This window comes from Hoplias malabaricus, chromosome 13 (assembly GCF_029633855.1).
Source record: "Hoplias malabaricus isolate fHopMal1 chromosome 13, fHopMal1.hap1, whole genome shotgun sequence".
In the NCBI taxonomy this organism is placed as follows: Eukaryota; Metazoa; Chordata; class Actinopteri; order Characiformes; family Erythrinidae; genus Hoplias; species Hoplias malabaricus.
Window position 1 is genome coordinate 28418779 of NC_089812.1, and position 24307 is coordinate 28443085.

The window sequence follows — 24307 nt, forward strand, 5'->3', positions numbered from 1 at the left end:
CATGTCCATGACCTTCAAGCCCTCAGACAACACTGCAGGAGAAACCTTCATGCTGTTGTGATAAGTATAGCCATATTGCCTGTGGGGCATTTCAGAATTCTTCTTTTTGTCACAGAACTTGTCATTTGACGATGTTAGAGATATCACAAAACATTAAGTAGGTTTGTAGTGCAGTGAATGGAGTGTGGATGACCTTCCTTTTGGACTGAAAACGGAACTGGTCCCACCAGCAGAGGGCACGGCTCGATGCGGGAGCGCGCATTCAAACCCACCCTCCCCTCCCCTCCCCTCCCCTCCCTTACCCGCAGGACAATAGAGCGGCGGCGCGCGCTGAGGAGGAGCAGAACTCGCATTGGAAGAAGGGAGTGGGCATCAGGCGCGGAGCTCTCTGTGGAGCGCGAGCGGAGCCATGGACCCGGCGCTGTCCCCGGACTCTCTGTGAGGCTGACCGCGAGCATGGCGCCCCGCTGCCCCTCACTCTTCCTTCTGCTCCTCCTCCTCCTCCTCGCGCTGTGGAGGGCCAGGTCCGCGCCCCAGCGCGCCACACTCGGTGAGTTCCTTGATTTAGTTTTTTTTTCGGGGCGTCGAGGACAGTGATATTTTGTCCCGAACACCGTGTTCGCTGTTTGCCATTTTGAAGGGCGCGAAATGAACTCGTGAGTTACGTAACGGCGAGCGCGAGCTAGAGTGGACATCAGTGAGGTCCAGTAGAAAGTAGCTCACAGTTTGGAAACAAAGGAGCCTCATATAGGACGCCCCCCTCACTGCACTTCAGCGTGGACCCTCTTACTGATGTTTGAGCTCAGTTATGTGGCCGGTAGATGAAGTTGAAGTGTTAATGGACATATCCTCAGTTCACGTTTAACAAAAAAAGTCCTAAAATTCCCTTCATTTTCGGCAAGAAATAGTAATTATTTAGAAGTACAAAACAATGTAGACCCTCCTTGTTCAGTAATAGGACAAATATTAAAATGACCTTGATTTTACACTCATAGTTTATTTTCTCAGCTCCATTGACCATACAGTAGCCCTTTATAGTTACAGACTACAAATTATAGACTGCAGTCCATCTCTTCCACAGTATACTTTGTTAGACCACTTTCACTCAGAGCTTCACTGGTCAGGACAACCACTTAGCAGGTATTACATGGGTGGTGGACACTGAATTGTGTTGCTGGCACAAGTGGATCAGACACATCAATGCTGCTGGAGTTTTTAACCACTTCAGTGTTTTAAAACTTCAACAGCACTGCAGTGTCTGATCCACTCAACACACACTAACACGCCACCACCCCTTAAGTGTCACTGCAGTTTTGAGAATGATTCCCCCACCCGCAAAAATACCTGCCCTGTCATGCTGACCTTTGTAGAATAGGGTCAGTTTTTCAAAGACATTCCAAGCAGACTGCAGGGATATTGTCCCATCCTTTAAAATGTCCTGTTTCCCACAAGCCAAATAATCACAAACACTTTCAGTGATATTGGAGTCTAGATCCTGGGGTGGCAAGTCCATTGTTGTGAGAGCATCAGCAGTTTCTTTACTTATTTGTTGTTTATTTACTTTGACAGTTTAACATCCTTTATATTCAGAGCATTCCCAGTAAACAAGGAACGTCCCTGGACGTTCAAAATAGGTCTAAAAGTAGTCTGTCCGTCAAGGACATATTTTAAACGTCAATGGACGTTCAAAACCCATCTTAATAAGTTAGTTAAGTGGTGACCAATCGATAACGTCAGTGGACGTCCAAAATGCGATTTATACAAGTAATTTATTTCGGGACCAATTAATAACGTCAATGGACGTCCAAAATACGTCTAATAGTCGTCTTTTAAATGTCTGTGTTTGGACGTCTTTTCAACTTTCATTTTAAACCTTAAGAGAACGTTGATTAGATGGCAGTCATTACGTTATTTCAACGTTGAATCAACGGCTAAATGTTTACTGGGTTAAGTGGTCTTATCGCAGTGGGCTTAAACACTTGGGTATTTTTATTTTGGTGCTTGAATGTGTCTTATTTTTCACAAATGCTAATGTAAACAGCTGTTTAAAGCAACTCTTGGCAGTATTTTTACCTTAAAATTACAGCTTCAAAATAATTGTGAAGCTTCACTGATCTGTAATAAGGAAATCAGAGCCTCTGTCGTTGCTATTCCAGGCTCAGCAGTGCCGAATCTGCACTATGTAACATTTGGAGGAGGGTTACGTTTGTTGAAACAAGGTTTATCTCCAGGTTTTCCAGTTATTTACTCACCTCCTAATTAGGCACCTGGTTTATCCTGTATCTAATCTCCCCAGAAACATCTCCTAAAGAATGAATAATTCCTTGGCTGTCTTATTTGCTAATAGATGTAAACACAGTCTTCTGCGCGGTAAACCTACGCATTCATATAGATGTTTACATGTAGTGATGTTCTGTTGTGCCCAGACCTTTCCCCTTTAAGTGCATGAGTAAGCTACTGTTTAAGCTTATGGATTTATGTGATGTGTCATTCTGAGAAAAGCACATTATCAGTAATATGTTTGTTTCAGTCGGGTGTGCTTAAATGGGTTATAAATTAAAAAATGCCTCTGAATGTGAGGCTCCAGTTCAGTTCTTTAAAGTCTGCCTAGAGCTGTTTGTGCAAACTCTTTTGCAAGTAGTCTTTTCTTCCACGGGGACATAAGAAGAATATTAATGGGAGCTCAAAGCTATCCTCCCCTCTTCGGCTGTTTTTTTCTCCCTCTCTTCCATGTGCTCATGGCTGGTGATACTCCTGTGTCTCATTTGCTAGAGGTCCCTCTCGCCACAGAGTAACCACCGGCTCTTCCTAAACCCAAACTCCCAGCCACAAACATGTTGGCCTGCTCTTCTTAATGCCGTCCTATTATTTTTGTAGGATCTGCTTCAGTTCTATGCTACGAACTTCTGACCATCAGTTGTTATTATTGTGTTTCATGCTTTTTAATCCAGGTCGTTCTGAAAGTTTGGTTTTTGACTTTGGTTAACATTGGACAGTTTTGTGATATATTAAAGGCATTAAAGACACTAAATGCAATGGTTATATATAGTTGTAGACATCATGACACTTGTTTCATATCACTGCCAGTAACGAAATCTGTCTTTGAGTTTCTCAGCCATGAAACAGTTCACATCACCCCACTCCAAATGACATAGTTTACATCTCAAATGTTGACCCCAATGCTCCATTCTGCTTGAATAGAGTTACCTTTAAGAGCTGATTTATAGGAAGTTGGCCTGTCTGTAATTAAGAAACATCTGAACTTTCTGCTGAAAAGTTTGCACAGCTCTCTTCCCTTTGTTATTACACAGTTCCCAGTTGGAAACAGCGTGGTTGATTTTGGTATTCGTTCCCTGGCACTGTGTCTCAGACTGACAGAAAGCCATAAGTCATCAGTTTTCTAACATGCAGTTAACTTGTGAACTGGCAGAAATTATTTGTGTGTGGCTTGGTTTTGTCAGCTGATATTCATGCTTAATTTAAACTTGTCTTTTGCTATTTTGCTGAAAAACTGAGTAGTTGAACAAACAGGAATTCAAGAGGTCAGATTCCACTTCATTGAACTTAGCAGAAAACAAAGATATGGCACAATTGAATTGTTCATTTATGTAGCTAAGCTGACATAGCCAACAGGTAATGGAAGCTTATGTACAGCAGTCAAACTGCAGGCCTAAATCAGCACACACTTGCCTTGAACTGATGTTATGCCATTCTCTAGAATAAATAATTACATCAGGTCACTAGTACTGCTTTTGTTTACATCTTAATCATTTAAAGGCTAAGAACCATTTAATGGACCTTCATGAATATTTCACATTATTTTAGTTACTGACATATATAAGTATGAATTAAAATGAAAATAGCAGCTTAATTTGCTTTAAAACTGACAATTTTATTAAATTGACGGAAAAACCCGAGCTCGCTACGGAAATTCTTGAACGCAACCGTGATGTCACTGGTGGACAACAGCTGAACAACGCCGCGGTAAAACACCGTTATGACTGACTGTTATGACAGTATCTAGCTAAATAACCAACATTATTCATGACAATAGCCTAGCAATAAGCTAAACTCAAATTTAGAGGTACCGTTATTCTTGTAAATGTGATCGAAGTCGAACTCGAATTCATCCGACACTATAAACCTCCGTAATGCAGCTACGTAGCCGAGTATAATCTGAGACACGGAGTTTAGCGAGTCAAGCTAACGTTAACTAACACCAACTAAAACAGGCGAAGTGAGTGTCCTTACCCTGTTTACCTCCATGTTACAGAGGCTCTTGAACACCTTTCGTTGGTGTCCTTACATGCCCATATTGTTGGAAAAGCGCCAGTGAAATGAGCTACAGATAACGGAGTGAGCGGAGGGTCCTTTCCAAAGTGCCCGTTTAAAGTTGACAAATTTAGTCCATTTTCTGGATATTTTGGGATCTTCGGGCCATTTGTGCACAGATGTCCCACTGTACATTGAATGATTGCAGCCAAAAACAACACAGCTTTTCGTCATTTTGCATTAAATTAAGTGCAACTTCTAGAGTTGTTGTCCACCATCCGTCACATGCAAGACGCCTATTAGAGTTTCTGAACACCGTTGGGGGGGAACCACCAGGCTTTTAAACCTTATTTCTTGAATTAGTAAGAAATAACGTGTTTTCTGACTATCAATAAACACAAGTTAGGAACTCAAATTCCACTGTATTTATTTTTTTGACACATTCACATAGCTGGTGCTTATCCTTTAATAGTAAAGAAAGTTACTCCCCAATAACTGTTACAGAAAATTAACCAAATCACATGATGCCAGATAAATAGTAGCCATTCCATGTAGACATATTGGGTGTGTCTCAGTTTTAAGCTGCCTTGCTCCCTATTCCCTACATAAACATGTGTATGTGGCAGCGATGTAACCTAATGTAAACTTTATTAAAGAGCTTTTAAATCATTTTGTTTGAACATGCAGTGATTAAATCTGCGGTCACTCCTAAGTCTTGTTAACGTTACTCCAGTCATATTCAACAAAAGGATTGTTTCAGCTTAGCATAATTGAAAAACTTAGCCGTAGCTAGTTTGTCACTAGCTATTTGAAAAAATTCCCTCAGCTAGCAGAGCTGGCTATCTTGCTAATCTGCAAATAACCTTAATATATGTCAGTGAAAATTATAAAATGAACTAACAGAACTCCATAAAAAAAGAACAAAATACTGTTAATTGTGCCAAATGGTGCTTTTGGAGTCATCTCACAAAGTATAGGACAGAGTGACTGTTGGAAAACCACTTCATATAAACACTAAATGTGAAGGGGGATGTGGGGAGGATGAAGAACCAAGCTTTGTTGTGTCAGCTTCCAAGAGCACAGCTGATGCATATTTAGTCCTGGGTACATGCCCCCTGCCACAGTTCTTATCCTGTCATACATATTCATGATTTGTTATAACAGTTAATTCATCCTGGAAGCAGCTACGTGGATAAGGCCTGCTCAGTGAGTGATAATAATATTCAGCAGAATAGCTCATTAGTTTATTATGACCATGGCTTATTCCTAATGAATTCATTTATTTTTCCTTCTCTAGCTCAGGGATACAAAGGTAACTGTATCTTAATCTGCTGCTAATTAATTTAAGAAGAAGATTTCTTAGTGGGGGTCACTTTTCATACCAGCTGGAAGAGTGCATTCATTGATTTGTTGTGTAAATTTACATTTGGTGAACATGACACAGTCAATGAAGGACTGTGCTAAAATGATAAATGGAAAGAGTGCTTAGCCTGAAGGGCATGGGTAGTCATTGTTTTGCATTTGTTTTAATGGTGGGTTCATTAATATTAAAGTGATCAATTCTTTCCATCACCTGTAAGTGAATTGGCTTTTTTTTGTGGGAAGGTCCAATTCCACATTTAATGAAGGGTATTTCAAACATTTTTCAGAATATCTACATTATTAAATGTTTAAAGTGTATATAAAGTCAAGTGGTTTGGTGTGAAATGTTCCATTGTAGAACATTTTATTAAGGTGAACATCAGTCAGTATTATAGATTGAAATGAGAATCATCATTGTTGTGTATATATATATATATATTGATATTGAATTATTATTCAGCCCTATTTGAATATATCTTTAATATATTTTTTAACTAATTTATATTGAACACATTTATAAATAGTGTGTTCTCCCCGTGTCTGCGTAGGTTTCCTCCGGGTGCTCCGGTTTCCTCCCACGGTCCAAAAACACACGTTGGTAGGTGGATTGGCGACTCAAAAGTGTCCGTAGGTGTGAGTGAATGTGAGTGTGTGTCTGTGTTGCCCTGTGAAGGACTGGCGCCCCCTCCAGGGTGTATTCCCTGCCTTGCGCCCAATGATTCCAGGTAGGCTCTGGACCCACCGTGACCCTGAATTGGATAAGCGCTTACAGATAATAATGAAACATTTATAAATAATACTATTACATTCAAAGTAGCTGAATATGTGTAAGACAGGTTGTTTCAAATAACACCGTGTATAGACATCTAAACCCATGGTTTCTGTATTTGGCGTCTGAAGCTTGCAACAGCTGTAGAAAATCGCTGAAAGATCTTTGTATCCACCTGGGATCATTTTGCAAAGCTGGAAGACCATTTTTGGGCACATGACGTTACCTTTTCTAATTCTTGATGTTGTGGGTTTTGCTCTCTGAGCAAATTCGCCTCCTTCTCCTTGGAGGTGAAGCTGGTGTTTTCCTCTTGAGCCTGATCTGCTTTGTTTACGTAATTGTTATGTCTCTTATACAAGGTCAGGTGCAAGGTCTTTTGTGTGTCAGACTGAGCATTCAGTTGCTTGAGCGAAATGTGATGTTCATTGTCTAGCATCATATGGTCCATGCTATTAAAATCCCATAAGGCTGTGATTATGTCTAACCCTAACCCTCTATCTCATTATACCCTTCGTACAGTGCTGCTGAATAAAAGGCTTTGATCCAGAATGCTGGATAAAAGGTCCAGGCCACAGCTGCTTAGTGCTGACACTGCCCCAAGCATCTACCAAAGCATGAAATTTTGTTGTTGTTAGGGTTTTGTCGTTGTGTGGCGAGCACATGACCATCCTAATCGAGCTGACACCCAGCTCAGCCTCCTCTGTGTCTGGACAAAAGCCTGAGGAGCGAGAGCAGGGCTCAGGACTAATGCAAGCTGACTTCTCTTGACTTGGCCTCACCCATCTGAGCCTCTGGCCAGGTGAAGTGTGGCACTCTGTAAAATTGTTGCGTGCAGTTCTTAAGCCAGTTATATAGTTTGTTCTGTTGTGGTTAAAAATCAACCTTTGTCTGAAAATCAGAATGTGTGTTCAAAGGTGTACACTAAACAAAGTAATCTTTTAGGGTCACTCTTTTTTGACACTTTGCAAATTATAAATTCCATAGAAACGACAGAAATGCAATGGAGCATTGTGGAGCAGCTGTGTGTGTGTGTGTGGAGGAGCTTTACGTGTGAACTCAAACACCCACAACAGTTGTTCTGGACATGAACCAGACTTTATCCTGGTAGTGCCTTAGTAAAGACTCTGGATAAAGTCAAAGTCAGCGCATGTTAAAATAAAGAAGGTAATGTTCCGGAGTTTCTCCTAAATTAACTGCGCATGCGCATCTCCTCACCAAAAGCAGGCATTTCATTTCCCACTGCGAGAACACACATGACATCGAAAATCTCCCGTACAGGACTACTCCGGGACATCTCTGGAGCTGATGCCCCTGAATTTCTCTATAAATTCTCCAGAATTGATGTGTGAAAGAGGCCAGAGATTTTTAACTCTGGACCTTTGATCCTGAGTATATTTGATATATATATTTGATTTAAAATATATTTGATTCCAGGCTAGGATTTTACAATGACTGGCTGGTATGGCACTATGCCTGGCCAATTAGGTGCATTAGCAGTGGCAGCCATGGTATCATACCGGCTGGCCATTGTAAAGTACCTTCCTGGAACTTGGATCCAAGATCCGGCTTTGGATCTGCTCTACACCATCCTGTGCTCTAGGGCATATTTTACTGTCAACTGTTTTTCATATTCCATGTTGTTTACATAAGAAAAAATCTATTTGTATATGCAAATAAAAATGAAGTCAATGTAACTTTGACCCAAATGTGGTCATATTTGAAGGCCAAACTTTTGGTGCATCATTTGTTACGGGGATTCTTGGGTGACGAAGATGTGCCTTAGCCCTCTTGTATTTCGCGTGTATTCAGGACACAATAGCTGCATTGTAGAAGGCCTCTATAATTGAATGCCTCAGCATTAGCGTCTGCAGAGGGTGCTTTTTTTGGTCTTTGCCTCCAAATTTCCACTGAAATTAGATCACCCATGTCTAGAGTGATGTCAGACAGAGGTCACTTCATTGGAAGGAAGTTGAGCAAGTGCTAATAATTAAAAGGCATGGCTCAAAAGAAAGAGCAGTTTATGTCTGCTGTTGGTTGAGAGCCTGTCAGCTCTGGGTTGTTGGATGCAGAGGGTTTTTTTACATACAGAGCTCTTAAGATAAAAAGTGTTCTATCCAAACACATAGTCCAGATAGTACAAATACTGCTTTGTTTTCACTGTACAGTTGAATGAAAATGTAGGCTTCCCCACTGGAATGAACCATTGCAGAACCAGTTATTCAGTTGTATTCGCACACTCACAGCTTGTATAATCTCCATAGGGAATCTTAAAATGAAATGTGATGCTATGGCGTCATTGCATATAAGCATATGACATAAATCCCAACAGCATTGGACCGTCCACAGTTATTGTGTCCTTTCACTTCGAAAATCAACAGAACATGACATTTTTACCAGAGAAATCCAAACTTTAGCATCTGGCTGCGTGAGATGTGCGCTCCAAACCTCATTTAAGCTGGTTCATTAGTTCTTGGTGGACAATTTTTTCAAACACTTCAAGCCGTCCAATACTTCTGTTTGTTCTGGACTGTTCAGCGTCTTGCAGTACAAGCTGGACAGTTCTGGGCTGACTGCTGTGTGAGTGATTCAGGCTCAATGTGAGCAGGGTGAGTTTTAGGGAGTGTTCATCTGGCTCTCAGCCATGTCAGACTCCCCACACGGCTGTTGAAGAGGAAGAATTTCCCTTTGAAAGCTTGAAAATACTCTGATGAGGAGTGAGCTGGACCTGGACACAGCCTTGCTGAATGGTCATAAGCACTGTCCACATGGCACACTGCTGACAGAGGACTTTACACTGACCTCTGAGTGACGCTTTGGACACTGCACCTCATTAAACTATAATAAATGCTGTGTTGGTGAAGAAACTGTCATGAATACAGCTGTGAGGGAAAGGGTGGTATGATTATGGTTTCTCACCTCTCTCACTCGGAGCAAGGGCTGAAGGATTTGTAAGAAAAGATCATTCATTGGACTGCATTTGCAGTTAAATGCTGTTTTATTGTGTAGAGATTACTTTTCATAACCCTTATTGTAATTTGTTAGATGAGTAGATGTGGTTAATGTAGATCAAACCTTCCTCCAGAGCCCCATTACCAGCTCTTGAGAGCTTGTCACCCCCATCCCACCCCTGAACCCGCCAATATGTAACCAGCTTCAGCAGATGTATAAAGAAACCAGGTCAAATATCCCATTTGTCCAGGATGTTTATTAAGTAATAAAAACAGACAAAATAAAATAAAAATGACACATGACAATAAAATAGTCTCTTCTTTTATGAATATAGGAACAAAACACAAGCTCCTGCTCTGGGGACAGACTCTCCTCATCCATGAGTTATTAAGCAGCCTCCATTCCAAATTCTATGATGCTGAATTGTAACATTAACTTTGACTGTTTATTATAAAAACCAAAATTATCCGTCGGTGCTAAATAAGAAAATGTCAGAGTATAAAAAACATTTTTGATAGAGTGGTTTGCAAAGTTATTTATTACAATGTTTATTGCGGCCAACTTAGTGAATCTTAACTAGATTTAGCAACTTATTTTGCGAGAAAAAAAAACAGATTAGCACTGAATCTAGCGACTCTACTTCTTATAGAGGATTATCGCCGGTAGCACAACCTGTTACATCACCGGGACTGACCATGAGCGGGGGACACGGCTCCCTCTGCGGCTCCTCGGATTTCAGAGATGGAGCAGCGGGAGACACAGCTCTCCCTACGCAGTACTTCGGCTCCCAGAGACTGAACTGCAGGAGACACAGCTCTATTTCTGCGGTTCCTCTGATCAGAAATGATTGAGACATTCAGCTTTATTCAAAGAGTGAACACACGTCTTATGAATGTATGACTAGGGACAGTGGGCGTGATTGGACCTGGAAGTGTCACGTGTCGCAACACAGTTAACAAGTGTATAAGAGTCCTTGGCCCAGAGTCCTAATGCTGCCGTGGCCTACAGCTGCAGCCAAATTCATTTGTAAGTTGGTCCCCTGCCAAATGTGTAAAGTGTGATTATGTAAATTGTAATAAAAATCCCGTTCTTTCAAACCGGTGTTTCGATACTCAGACCCCGTCCAAACTGTTATGGGTTTTGGCCTCCTGTTCACATGATAATGGCATTTTAGGTCACTTAAAATTGAGGTTTTTGAAGACACTGCAAGTTGGACATTTTTGAAAACTGAGCTTCACAGCATGCCTGACCTCCATAGTGCGCCACATATGGAGTATGGAGTGATTTGAGATCAAACTGTGTCTCCCCTAAAGAATTATTATGCGCCCCCTACAGGACTAAAATGATAATGCAACCGTTCCTTGTATTCGTCTGGATAGGAGAAAGGAAAATCTCTGTTTTTAAAAATATCCAGATCCATGTGGACGGGGGCCTCAGATTGTCTTGACAGTCATGGATTATGCTGCATCATGTCTGCATCAACCACAGTATACAATCCACTTTTAAATGCCAAATCCCTAGCAGCTGTCACACTCCTTTGGCTTGTGTACTAATGTGTGAATTACCCATGCCTGAGGATGTGATTTAAGGCAACAAACATCAGGTGCAGTGCTCTATGAGGATGCATAATTTAGCAGGAGGCTAAATCAGGCACACAATCTTTGGGTTTTTACATCCATTAACACAAATGTAAATATATTTTACTATACTGTATATAGTAAATTATACAGCCATTTCAGACCACTTCTGTTTGTCCTTATGTCAGGAATGTTTCAAAAGTACATTATTGCACATCCTAAGGAAACAGCCCATATTCATGGTTGTAGCTGAGACTATATAACTCCGTAAACAAACACTGAACAAATGTCGCACTGTGTCTGATTTGGAATAAGTAAGGTTGTGTGAGATAAGCAGCAGTGTTTAATGTGTGAACGGGTTTAATGTGTAAACCTGACTGGTGCATGCCCTTATACTGTCTTTGAAAAATAAAACAAATTAACATTATATGTTGTTTGTTTTTCTCAGATATTACCCTGTCAGAGTGGAATGTTCAATTACACTCACTGCTAATAGCATCCAAACTGTGCCCTTTTCTCTGCATTTACCTTTATTTTTACCTTTATCATCTTCAACTGATAAAGTGTGCACTCATGCTACACAGAGCTCATTGCAGAATGTAATAGAGGCAGTAACTCAGTCTCTCTAAATGTCTCTGTATTGTAACGTAATGTAGAAATAAAGTGCTGTAGCTTGTATCCCTCAGTATTTCAATGAGCCAGTAAATTCAGATGAAGCTAAGGCTGGGCCATTACTCGAAAATTAATCGAAATCGACTTTCAGAACTTCTAATCGACATAATCAATAATATCAATTATTTTTAACTTTTTTTAATCCAGTTTTATCCCCACTGTATGTTTATGTAATGTCCCTTTTTAAAACCACACTACCAAACTGTAGTCACGTGATTCTGCCCCTATCTTCCACATGGAAACAACCTAAACGCAGAGGCAGACCAAGCGACTCAAGCAGCAACTACCAAGGAAAAATATCTGTGGTTTGGAAGTGCTGTGTTTTGACGATAATTAATATGACACTGAACAAAAAGAAATCAAATGTAAACACTGAGAAAAAACTGTTTCAGCGACCACAGCACAATCCCACACCAAATATAAACAGTGCTCAAAAAAACAAGAGAAGAACAAGTTCCCAGCAACATTAGAAAACATATCCCAGCTTTAATACTGGAGCATATTTACAGTACAAGCCCCATCACTGAAGTATGAGGGTCAACAATACAAAAACAAAATTGTCGTTCATTAATCGTAATCATAATAAAATGCACAATTAATCGTGATATTGATTTGCACTCGTATCGCCCAGCACTATATGAAGCTAATTTTTCTCATTTTATTTCTATAACTAAATGCACTTATGAGGAAAAATCATACTTTAGAGTCAGATATGAGCAAATAAAACAATTGCAGTTACCTACATAGAATGATGCAGTTAATCGTGACAATTGTTTTAAATCATCGGACACCCCTCTATTTACGTTATTTAATGAAAAGCACAATAACAGTTGGAGCACAGTAGGATATTAATAGTGGGAAAGCTTGTCTCAGATTTTTTAGTAGTAGTTTTTGTGTCCTGTGCAGATGTTTGAGATCTTAAATCCCAGGATATTCAGACAGCGCTGACTCAAGCCAGTGCTGCTATCCGTTTCCTCCCAGAGGAAATGTAAACTCTTTTATGGGCCATAGACTCCTTTCCACTTACCAAACCAAAATCTGCACCGTCTTAATGAATGGTTATGAGCTACACTGTATTGCCACAAGTGTTCATAGACTGCCACTTACCTAGTGCTTCTTTTGATTTTAAGGGAGTTATTAGGGATTTTGTCCCTACTTTTCTGCAATAACAACCTCTGCTTTTCTGAGACGGCTTTACACTAAATGTTGGAAGATTACTGTGAAGATTTGGTTGCTTGCTGTCACATAAACTTTAGTGAGAGACTGATGATTAGGTCTGGACCACAAACACCACTCCAATTCCTTTCAGAGGTACTATATGAAGCTTAATCACTGCAGAGAACACTATTCCCCTGCACCATAGGACAATACTGGTGAGCTTTCTAAACCTCTAGCAAGTGCTTGGCATTGACCATAACAAAGAAGTCAATGAGAAACACAAATAAGAAAAATATTTGGGCAAGAAACAATTTGGGAAGGACATCATTTTATCCATTGAGATTTGAGTGGATGGTGAAAAATGGGCATTTAAAAATAGTGTTAGACATGAGAACAAAATATAATCATAGCTGCGCTGATATTCAGAATCAACCCAACCTCTATTGAAATATTGCTTTTATACAACTGTTGTACAGACTGTATTTATTAGTTAACATTTACGCATCAGACAAACATATAATTGTTCTCATACACACTAGCTTGTTACCTTGTGTGGGTCTAGGTTGCCACAGGCCAGTGATTTTGTTTCATTTATATTTAGTGATTTAAACTTACCCCAGGTAGCTGCTGATGCTGTAGAGCTTCTAGATAAAACTTCCCTGTGTGCAATCCAATTACTTGGTCAGAACTAAATATATTATTAATATTTCTTAATATACATTGTTCAGGGCCAGCAGAATAATATCATGTCTTAGAGGCATGTCTTACAGTAACATGGGATATATACAAGTATTAACAGGCCTACAGCTTGGGCCACTTTGTATTTTGAATGGAAATTAAAGTTTTACATTTTACAAAGTTTCACTTTTAGATGCCAACAATTGGAATGCGCTCGGATGTTGGCTGCTGGATTTGAGTTTCCTGAAACATTAGGCTGAATTGTCTTAGTCCCACTCTTCGGTGTCCTCTGTCAGGATGTGCTTTCAACACTATTTCCTTTTGGACGTTCCTTAATAATTAATATTATACCACATAAACTGACGGAAACTGTGATGGAAACTATGTGACCAGAACGTATTAAATGTGGTGTAGAGTATGTTTAACCTTCCTTTGTCTTGCTTATGGCCGTTTCATTGACTCTGGTTTTAGGTATGCCCCCCACTCCCTGCCCTAGTCCATTACTCTAGATTCTACTGCATTTTTTCCTATGTCGTACAATTGCAGCTCTGAACTCCGCTCCCCTTGTTCAGTTCTCAGTGGAACACGGGTTAGTGAGAGTTGGTGGACTGGGGATATCCTGGTGATGGCTTCCAGCTGGAGCAGGATAACAGAGTTGAGGTGATTTGGGGTGATTTATCTGATGTGTGATCTCTCTGAAGGCCTCCCACAGAACAGAGCTCTGCGCTGTAGCATTGGGGCGAGGGCAGTAAGAAAAGAGAAGAATGGAACATTATAGTATAGCCCACATTTGCTTAGGGGTTATTATGTGTCATTGGCTCTATTGACTATATAACCAATATGTCCTCAGCTGATATGGAAAACGTTATATATGTATTTGAGATGAGACGTCCTCTCTGGGTTACAGTGTGTGTGTGTGTGTGTGTGTGTGTGTGTGTGTAATCCTGGTCGGGGTTGTTGCAAGGAGTCTTCCTGAAATCACTTGACAACAAGGCTGATTCATCACAGGGCATCACACACTCATCCAGTCACTCACACATTCCCATTGGTGGACATTTTTGCACAGCCAGATCACCTACCATCATGTATTTTTGCATTCTGGGAGGAAACTGGAGCACCTAGAGGAAACTAGAGGAGACAGACACTGGGAGAATACAAGAAAGGCCAAATCACACATCCTCAGCTTGGTGAAGTAAATAACACTGATGTTCAACCAAAATACAAACAAGAAAAAATCAGTAGTACTTCTTATACTAGGCTAATAACTCAATTTTAAAGCTGTGGGGAGCTCATCAGGACTGGAAATATGTCATGACTTTCATTTGTCATTTGGTAAATTCATGAGACATCAAAAAGTAACCTGTGTTTTTGGTCCTGAAGAAATAAAAATTGCACGGCTGAATGCTGCGTACCACTTGAACGTAGATGTCCCAAATAGTACAGATTGTCCAAGATGGCTGCCTGCACATACGCACTGTGTAAAAGCAGTAGTATCATAGCGTTTATTAGTGCTTCTATCTAATTGTGTTTCATTTAATTAGTCCTACACACTACTGATCAAATGCTGTATGTGGACCAGTGTTGCAACAATATCGATAACGTATCGGTATCGGCACCGATACTGGCACTTAAACACAATATCGTATCGGCTACAAAGAGCACCGATACCATAGCTGTGTTTGAAATGGCCCACTACTCACTATTCCTTACATATAGTACACAGGGCACACCCCATGAAGCAGATACTGACGTGCATACACGCCGCTAGATGCAGCTCAAATTTAAGTTGAAGCATATTGTAAACAGACTTGGTTTTTCACACTACACGACTGTTTTTGTTGATTTTAACACACTACACCACCCCAAACTCCCCAACCAAACACACAACCTGCGTTTCCTAGGAGACACAGATAAATATGGATGTACAAGTCTCTGCAGTTATTTGCTGCTGATTGTAAACATTCACAAAGAAAAAGAGTAAAAATGGGTCGTGGATGTGAAAACTTGGTCAGTGCTGTCTCTACACACTACAGCGGGAGCTGGAGATAAGGGGAATAGCACATAGTTGCACCTATGTTCCACCTTAAATGGTTCAGGAACAGCGCTAGCGGGAGCGCTAACACAGCTCAGCGGCAGTCCTTAAATTGCATTTCACAGTTGTGACAAATATTCTCATGATAGTGTAAAAAGCTGTTCAGTCAGGCTACACTAGTTTTCCTACTTGTTCTTGTTATAGCATTGTGGAAATATATATTTTTTTCATGGCTCTGAAACGTTAACAGTTAATAAAAAGTAAATGTTCATTCAAGCTTATTAAATCTTATTAACGATACAGAACACTGCTTAAACAAAATAAAATCGGTAAGTATAACAATATGAATATCTGGATTTATAGGCACCTATCTAGTAATTAAGATTGATAGAGTTTGTATCGGTACTTGGTATTGGCAGATGCTTGAACATGACATTTTGGTATCAGAAGGGAAATAGTTGTATCGGTGCATCCCTATTGTGGGCATGTTTCCATGGTGACTGGATGCGCAATATATTACAGTGTTATCAGCTGGTATTGCCAGCAGTGCTAACTGGGAACAAGCTAACAATGAAATTGTTGCCAGGTTGCTAGGTGTTTTCTAGGGTGTTACCATGTGGTTGTTATGGGGTTGCATGATGGTTAATAGTTATTTAGTGAATAGTATTTATAGAACTAGTATTTCTTTCTTAGCTCCTGGCTGTGCATGTGGTGGAGAGAGAATTCTAGGTTCTGGTGGACTGCTGACAGACCACTGCTGCACTTCGCTAAATATACACACCGCTATCTGATCAAACACCAAAATGCTTCTTAAAGGCAGTGACAGCATGAACCATAAACATTGGGGTAATGCCCCAAAGGAAAATTCCCAGTATTTTTAGTTACCCAGGAACAATCAGTCATTTTTACCACCACAAAATAGCAAACAATTATTTTATTTTATTCTATTTCTTTATTATTTATGCTTTTTTTCTATACAATATAAGGGTTTTGTTTATGGAATCTTTCTGAGGTCTACATGTTGGACTTGATGGGCAATGTGTCAGAAACAGGATGTAGTGGCTAGCTATGAGGTCAGCTTTGTGGTCCTCAGCAAGCGAGCCAATTGTGGTGGTGACCGGATATCTAGCACACACAAGCATAGAGAGGAAATTCGGGTGATTGTCTTTGGAGAAACGTCAACAGAAATAGCTTGACCTGCTTGTCACGTTTTATTTCCTGTGCTTTCTTGGGTGTTTTTTTAATACCTCCTACACATTTTGGCACTGTGTCCATAACACATCACCTTGAGTATTAGCATGTCGACATCATCCCTGGGTGGTGTCTACAGCTTATTTTTCATACATTAAAGCAAAATATCTGCATTTTCCAGTCTACATATGCATAACCATAGAATTAAAAGTCTAATTACTCATTGTTCATAGTTTTTAATGATTTTTTAAAAATGCTGTGACGTAGCCTTTATACAGATAGTGGCCTAGACAGTTCAGAGATTCTGCTCTATTTTAAACATGGCTCTCCCAATGTGTTCCATGGAGTTTAAATTGGTTCACCAAGAGAGTACATAAGTAGACTGACAGATCTCCTGTGACTTTGTGAAAATTATAACTAATCACTTTCATAAATAATCTTTGTTGCAGTAAAATAAGTAACACAGGAGTTAATAACAAACTTAATAACTGATAAACTCAGTGGCATAGATATCTGGTCAAAGCACAACTTTATGTTTATTTACATTTCTATAGTTTATGGGGCTTTACCTTTCTTGTACAAATGGTAAACGTATGAATATTCATTCATTTAGTGTCGCGGTGGGTCCGGAGTCTACCTTCACAGGGCGACACTCACTCACACCTATGGACAATTTTGAGTCGCCAATCCACCTACCAACGTGTGTTTTTGGACGTAAGGGAGGAAACCCACGCAGACACAGGGAGAACACACCAAACTCCTCACAGACAGTCACCCGGAGCAGGACTCGAACCCACAACCTCCAGGTCCCTGGAGCTGTGTGACTGAAGACACTACCTGCTGCGCCACCAAGCCACCCAAATGCATGAATATGCAATATATAAATGTAACCCTGTATTGACCATTGTAATGGGAGTAGAGAATATTCAGGCAAGGCAGGAGGTGTTTGAGCTGGTAACGAAGGCTTGTAATTAACCCTTGTTTATTTTAATGAGCTTATATCAATGTGGAAAGGACTCTGCATCAAAGCTAGAAATGGGATTAGACTCTGTTGCTCTTCTCCACCCACTGGAGAACTTGTGTTACACAAGAAGTTGTGTAACAGGATAATGAATGTTCTTGGGAGTGCTGCAGGTCTGGGTACAGCACTTTGCTGAGCTGGGTGTTCTAGCTCAAACAATGGGCTAGAAGAGGAGTGCTGAGCAGGAAATGCTGGCTGTGAGCAGTGTTAATATGTGCATTGTTTGAAAGCGGAGTGATGGCAAGACTTCCTCTGAAGTATTTGCAGTGCATTCAGCTTGAATAAAATGTAGGGATGCACCACTCAGTGATGTCTGGTCAATGTTTTCACATACACATCTGCTGATAGATTATCATTCATACTGTGTAGACAGTGGACATCCTGCCGGGTTAATCTCAGATACACATAAACATGACACATTGTCATTGATGTTTATTGAAATTATTGATCACTGTCAAATGTGAATGGTCAAATATGACAGTCAGTCCCTTCCTATTGCCCTCACTCAGCATAAAAATACTATTCAATTAGCATCCTCCTCCAAGCGTGTTGAGCCAATGCAGTGTGGCAGTTCACACAGAGAAGCGGTATGATTGGGCACATCAAACTATCCATCAACCCATCTCTCCCATCAACCTTTACTGAGCATTGTAAGGTTTAATAGCTATGATATGCTAAATAATTTTCATGGTTACATTCTGGAGAACCCTAAGACTTGAAAAGCTTGTATTATATTGATATTCATAAATCATTTTTATTACCTCTCAACTGGAGGCTGTTCCATGCCACAAGCAATTTAACTGCTTCAGATCAATGCTTTTATTAATCAATAACACCCAACAAACTGCCCATGAGCTCAGCTCTACAGCAGTGGCACTTTTCTCTTATTATGTTTTTTGGATTGGAGTAGACAGGCGTCCTGCTGCTACTGACATAAATATATTGTTCAATGCATTACTCGCTTAATACATAGCTCACCCAGTCACTCTGTAAATCATATTACACTGTACCCTCCACATGTTCTGTACTTGTGTATCTATGGTATTTGACTTGAACATAATCCATTGATTTTTTTAAGTATTCTTTAAAAATATAGGGCATTTATGCCTTTATTTAATTTATTCACTACACGATTCACGCAGTGTGGATCAGACACAGCAGAGCTACTGGAGATTTAGACTGTCAGGACTGTTCTGAGATCAGCCCTCCCACCAAAAACACACAGCCCTAAATGACTTTATCTTCTAGTTCTTCATAACAGATAATGGGTGAGTTGGTGGCAAAAAAATGTTCTAATCCTTCACACAGTTATTATAACTGATATTTTAAATTTAAATACATTCATAACATGTATGGACAAAACATAGCTACAGGTTGTTTTGTGGATTTGAGTGTGGTGCGTCAATCAACCATTGAGCTTTTACTTAAACAGTGTATCACATCACTAAATGCCTCCTTCAGCTCCTCTGTTCTCAAGAAAACCTGCGAAAAACTCTTTTTCTCCAGAATATGACACAGTATTACCCCACATTTCAATTCGGACATGGGGTCATTTTTCCTGCTTGTTTTCCAGTAAGTAAAAGGCTCAGGAATCTTGACTGAAACCGGAATGCGCACTCAGGAAAAATGATGGAAATGGTCTATTCAGACGGGATTAAAACTACTGAGATACTCAGGTAATAATTACTTTACCCCCACGTAAAACTAATCCCATCCGAATAACTTCGCCTTCCGGCTGCTCCCATCTGGGGTCACCACAGCGGACCAACTGCGATCCGCCCACCGATCTGGCTCTGTTATTACGGATACCCTTCCTGACGCAACCCTCCCCTGATGCATACATTAATCTACACTAACAATTCTAAATAGGTTACAGAGGTAGGAATCCATACTATTAGGAGTCTTACCCAAGACTCGGCTTAATGTGGTGTGCTTACCCAGGTGTGGAACTGAACATTGGTCAGCCATGTTGAATCAGTAGTGTTACAATTAAACCCAACCTATTGACACATCTCTTATATGAGGGATATGTGTTTTGCCCAGTTTGCCAGGGAAAGTCAGGATTTTTCCCAGCTCGCCTGCTGACACCTTCTCGTTTCCGTGGCAATGAGCATCAATTGACCCATTTAGAACCAAAGCAAGAGGTGGCGAGTGGGTGTGATGGAGTGTAAGTGCAAGTAGGGCAGATCGATTAGAGCATGAATGGAGCTGCTGCACAACTCAATGCCTTCACATTCACCCCCCCCACACACACACACTGCTGTAGAACAGGACATAGAATGACTCAAGGTTGTGAGCTGAGCCATCACAATAAATATATTAGTATCTGAATGTACAGACAGGTATTTTCACAGAGCTCTAAAGTGGAATTTCACCCATTTTTCAAACATGCAGCTTTGCAATGTGAAAAGGTTATTCTAGAGGTTATTACTAACTCTTAAACACGATGTTAAAAGCTAATATTTACATTTTGAAAGAAGGTTACAGAAATGAATTATATCCTTTAAATGCTGAGTTGTGCTTTAGAGATGGAGACTAACAACATAAAACATTTCTGTTTTGATTACAGAATTTCATTTACCATAGATGTGTATTTCACCTTTTAATAAGAGCTTGAAATATGCACCTGTGTTTTCTATCACTGTATAAAAGGAGAAGCGTGCTGCCTTTACGGTTGGATGCACTGCGGTTGTTTATGAAATGAATGTTCCAGTACACTGATAAAGCTATTCAGATTATTATTATCAGTAGGATGTATTACTGATTAGTTGAATATATCTTCTAGAAGTACATTCATATTCTGATTAATACATGCTTAAAAAAGCTTAATTAATTCACATTTATTTTTATTAATCAGGCAAATACAAACTCAAAGCAGAAATGTCCTCATGTAATTTATCAAATTTAGTCAAGTACATGTTATAACTCTAAACAAATTCTCTGAAACAGACGTTAAGTAAATGTTGCTGTTCCTCTGCTGTGTTTGCGGTCAGGCTGACTGTGACCCTGTTAGTTTTTTTGGGGGAGATGAACCAGGTCATCACATTGGGTAGGCGCATACAGCATGTCCAGACCAGTGGAATCAGGCTTCAGCTCAGACACTTTGTGTTTTGGCTGTGTGTGTGCGGTGGTGGCATGCGTCCCAGGGGCTGGGGGTAGGTGGAATGGGGATGGCATGTTTCAGCTGAGCTCCAAACTCTGTGATCTGCTCACTGTAAACACCACAAATTCTTAACTGGACCAGTTGAGGGCACACACACACACACACACACACGTCTAAACACGGCTGTATCTGTGAAATACGGGCAAGCGGGATGTGTGTTTACAATTTCAGTCAACAAAGCAGTGAAGATTTATTGTGCTCGAGCAGTTTCACTACTGCTGGTATAATCATAACATTTTAGCCACATACCTGTACCAGCTGCCAGGAGTAGGTCAGGGGTATGCAAGACAAATGCTCTAATTTGTAGCTGTAACTTGAAATTGCATTTGGAGTGTGGAAGACTTACTGAATTATAACCCACAAAAGTCTACAGTTATTTGTTGCTACATAAATTACAGTGTAAAAGTCAGAGACTGTCATTTCCTCGTGAAACAGTAGTTAGGTTGGAGTTACTAAGAAAAATAAATCTTTAAAAATGAGTCGAAATAAAAATCTGCATTTATTTTATCTTTTGTCTTAGAAATACAAAATTGTTTCTTCGTATTCTTAAGTGTAGTGTGTTCTTCTATCTGTAAAATGCCCTATGAGGCGTGATGACGTGCACAAACCTATTTGGAATCAAATATTAATAAGTAATTAAATGTGGCAAGGTGGTGCAGCCTTTAGTGTCGCTGTAACACAACTCCAGGATCCTGGGGTTGTGGGTTCAAGTCCCGGTCCAGGTGTCTGTGAAGAGTTTGGTGTGTTTTCTCTGTGTCTGCGTGGGTTTCCTCCTATGGTCCACAATGAGTTTATGTCGTTCTGTGACCGAGCTCGTAACTCAATTTGCTTATCAAATAAAATTTCTCCATTAAAATGAATTGAAATGCTGTTAATCCGTACCAGCCCCCAAAAACCACATCAATTTTTATTTGATTGATACATTCATTCATTATCTGTAAGCGCTTATCCAGTTCAGGGTCGTGGTGGGTCCAGAGCCTACCTGGAATCATTGGGCGTAAGGCAGGAACACACCCTGGAGGGGGCGCCAGTCCTTCACAGGGCGACACACACTCACACATTCACTCACACACTTACCACACCAATTTTTTAAATAAGAAAAATGTACTTATAAATAACAACTAAGGTATAAAAAGTAATAATGCTTAATAAAAAGAGATTGTAAAGAAATAAATTTGTTCTAGTAAATGTATTTACATTTAAGATCAGATGAAGATGACAGAGATTGGTGGAAGAGGTTGGGGGAGTTTTTTCTTTCTGTGCTCTATCGCTTAACTAAACTTACTCGCTACACACTTAATGCTACATTGCTACAAAAAAACTGTGATACAACAGAGATGCTTGTAAGGCAAGACAACCAAATGACCTGAACGCTTGCTGTGCTGCTACCTAGTGGCTGGTGGTGTTAACTCACTGTATTTGAAATATATTGCAGTCCCTCCATGTGCACTATTGGTACTTTGTCTGGACTGTAGGAAAAATTATGCCTTAAACAACCGCTAGTAAATCAGAATGGTAAGTCAAAATGGTTCAGGAAATTGAGTGGGTAGGTTTTCACCATCGAATCAAATCTCAATGGATGCAGTCATTTCCCGCCCAAAAGCATGTTTTCCCCTGAAAATACGCCACACTAAGTGAATGAAATGCATTTAGATTTCATGTAGACTTTGAATCAAATGAACAAGCCCCTCTGCCATCTATGAGCCCAATACTTACAATATTCATAATTTTGTGTTTTCTCTGCTCTTACAGAAGTGCTGATTAAAGTCCAGGTCTTTGACAACAGTGACCTATCCCCTCTGAAGGAAGCTGCAGTCCAAGTTTATGGAAACCAGTCAACTTTGGCCTCTGGAACAGCAGGAGAGGACGGCATTGTGAAAGTCACTTTCATGTACCGTCCTGGGACCTGGGTTATCGTCGCATCATCCAAATATGGATTCGTTACTAACTCCGCCCCCTGGCACGCCAGCCGCATTCCCTGTAAGTCTCGTATTGTTTTTCTAGGGCATAAGAAAAGCATATCGCATACCTTCCATATTTGCATTCGGCCTCAAGAACCTTAGTGACACGGGGGACTGATGTTGAATGATTAGTTCTGGATCACAAACACCGCAGCTCAACATTAGGGGCGGTATACACTCAGCAAGGCCTACATTGTGCAAGATGAGTTTTTGTACAGCTGCTCCAGTGTCTCATTTCATTTTATGTTTTTCTGTGGAGATGCAGAATTGAATGTCTCTCCACAATGGGTGTGCAATTTTGGTCATGGAGTGTATTTTAAGGATGTTTTGAACAGATGTATTTAATCACTGCATTACAGAAAAGAGAAAGGTTGCTGCTTTCTTATCTTTTTAAAAGACAAGATATGGGAGTTACTCACAGAGAATACCCAACTAAAGCACATCCTCAAGGGTGATGTAATGAAACTCCTCTTTAAGCAGTGTGCTATTGAAGCATGAATCATCCCTTCATGTGATGGCCTCAGGGCTCTATACAGAGCTTGGATATTGTTATAGTGTAATATAAAACAGCTCACAAACCCAGTGTACTGCTGAGTTTGAAACCATCCTTTATCTGGGTTTTGTAGTTAACGACTTCTTGGTTAAGATCTAGATCTAGCTTTGTTTACAAAATCACTACAATGAAATGTCCAGGTCTGTGCTGTGAAGTCCACCAGCTGTTGTTGGGCTTTTGTCTCCTTCTACATTTCTGACCACGTAGATACATCAAATACAGTTAACCCTACTTGTTTTTCATTTGTGTCTTTTTTGGTAAGTTTTTGCACTGAGAATGTTGAAGACGGAAGTGGAAACGCTCATGTTATCGCCACAAAGCTTCAGGGTCCTGATCCTTGCCTCAGGTCACTGTAACCCCCCATTCACACTATCAGACAACAAAGCGACAAGTGTCCAGGCATTTCCTACAGAAGAACGCAATTTATAGCTGCGGTTCAGCGGCAAGTGACACGGATACAAAGGGACAAGCGACAAATCAAGTTTCTCAACTTTAAGCAAATGAGTTATGATGCAGAGAAGTGACATTCTAAACTATTGTCTGCAAGAAACTCTTTGAACCAATCATAGACACAGGGTCTGAAATTCGGCCAGCTTCTGCTCTCTGAAACCCCCACACCCCCCACTCACCACTCACCCACAAGAGACAAACTTGAGGCGACGTCAGCGAGTTGTCCCCTGCTAGTGTGAACGTAAGGTAAGGTGTTGTGAGAGTTTTTCATTAGCCCTTTCTCTGGTTTTGGAACCAGTTCTGTTCCAGATTCTTGGAAACTTCTTGTTCTCTAGCGGACTGCTCTGCATTTCCACAAGTTTAGATGGGAACCAAGGAGACATCATCAGCGGGGGACGTAGCGTGGGTGTTTGGTTCTAGCGTCTGTGGCTGAATTCAGTGCCAGAGCCATAGATATACGGACAGAGTCATGACAGATCAGTGTTCAGAGCAGCGTGAG

The 24307-nt window shown here is 40.4% G+C and overlaps 1 protein-coding gene across 1 annotated transcript in view; it reads left to right on the forward strand.

Moving 5' to 3' along the window:
- The first annotated feature begins 346 nt into the window (after positions 1-346).
- The window catches only part of fam171a2a (family with sequence similarity 171 member A2a), a 61689-nt gene continuing 37728 nt past the window's right edge, over positions 347-24307 (forward strand). Inside the window, exons 1-2 of the mRNA XM_066641908.1 lie at positions 347-550; positions 22597-22824. Coding sequence (XP_066498005.1) covers positions 457-550; positions 22597-22824 — 322 coding nt within the window. The 5' untranslated portion in view covers positions 347-456. The remainder of the gene's footprint in view (positions 551-22596; positions 22825-24307) is intronic.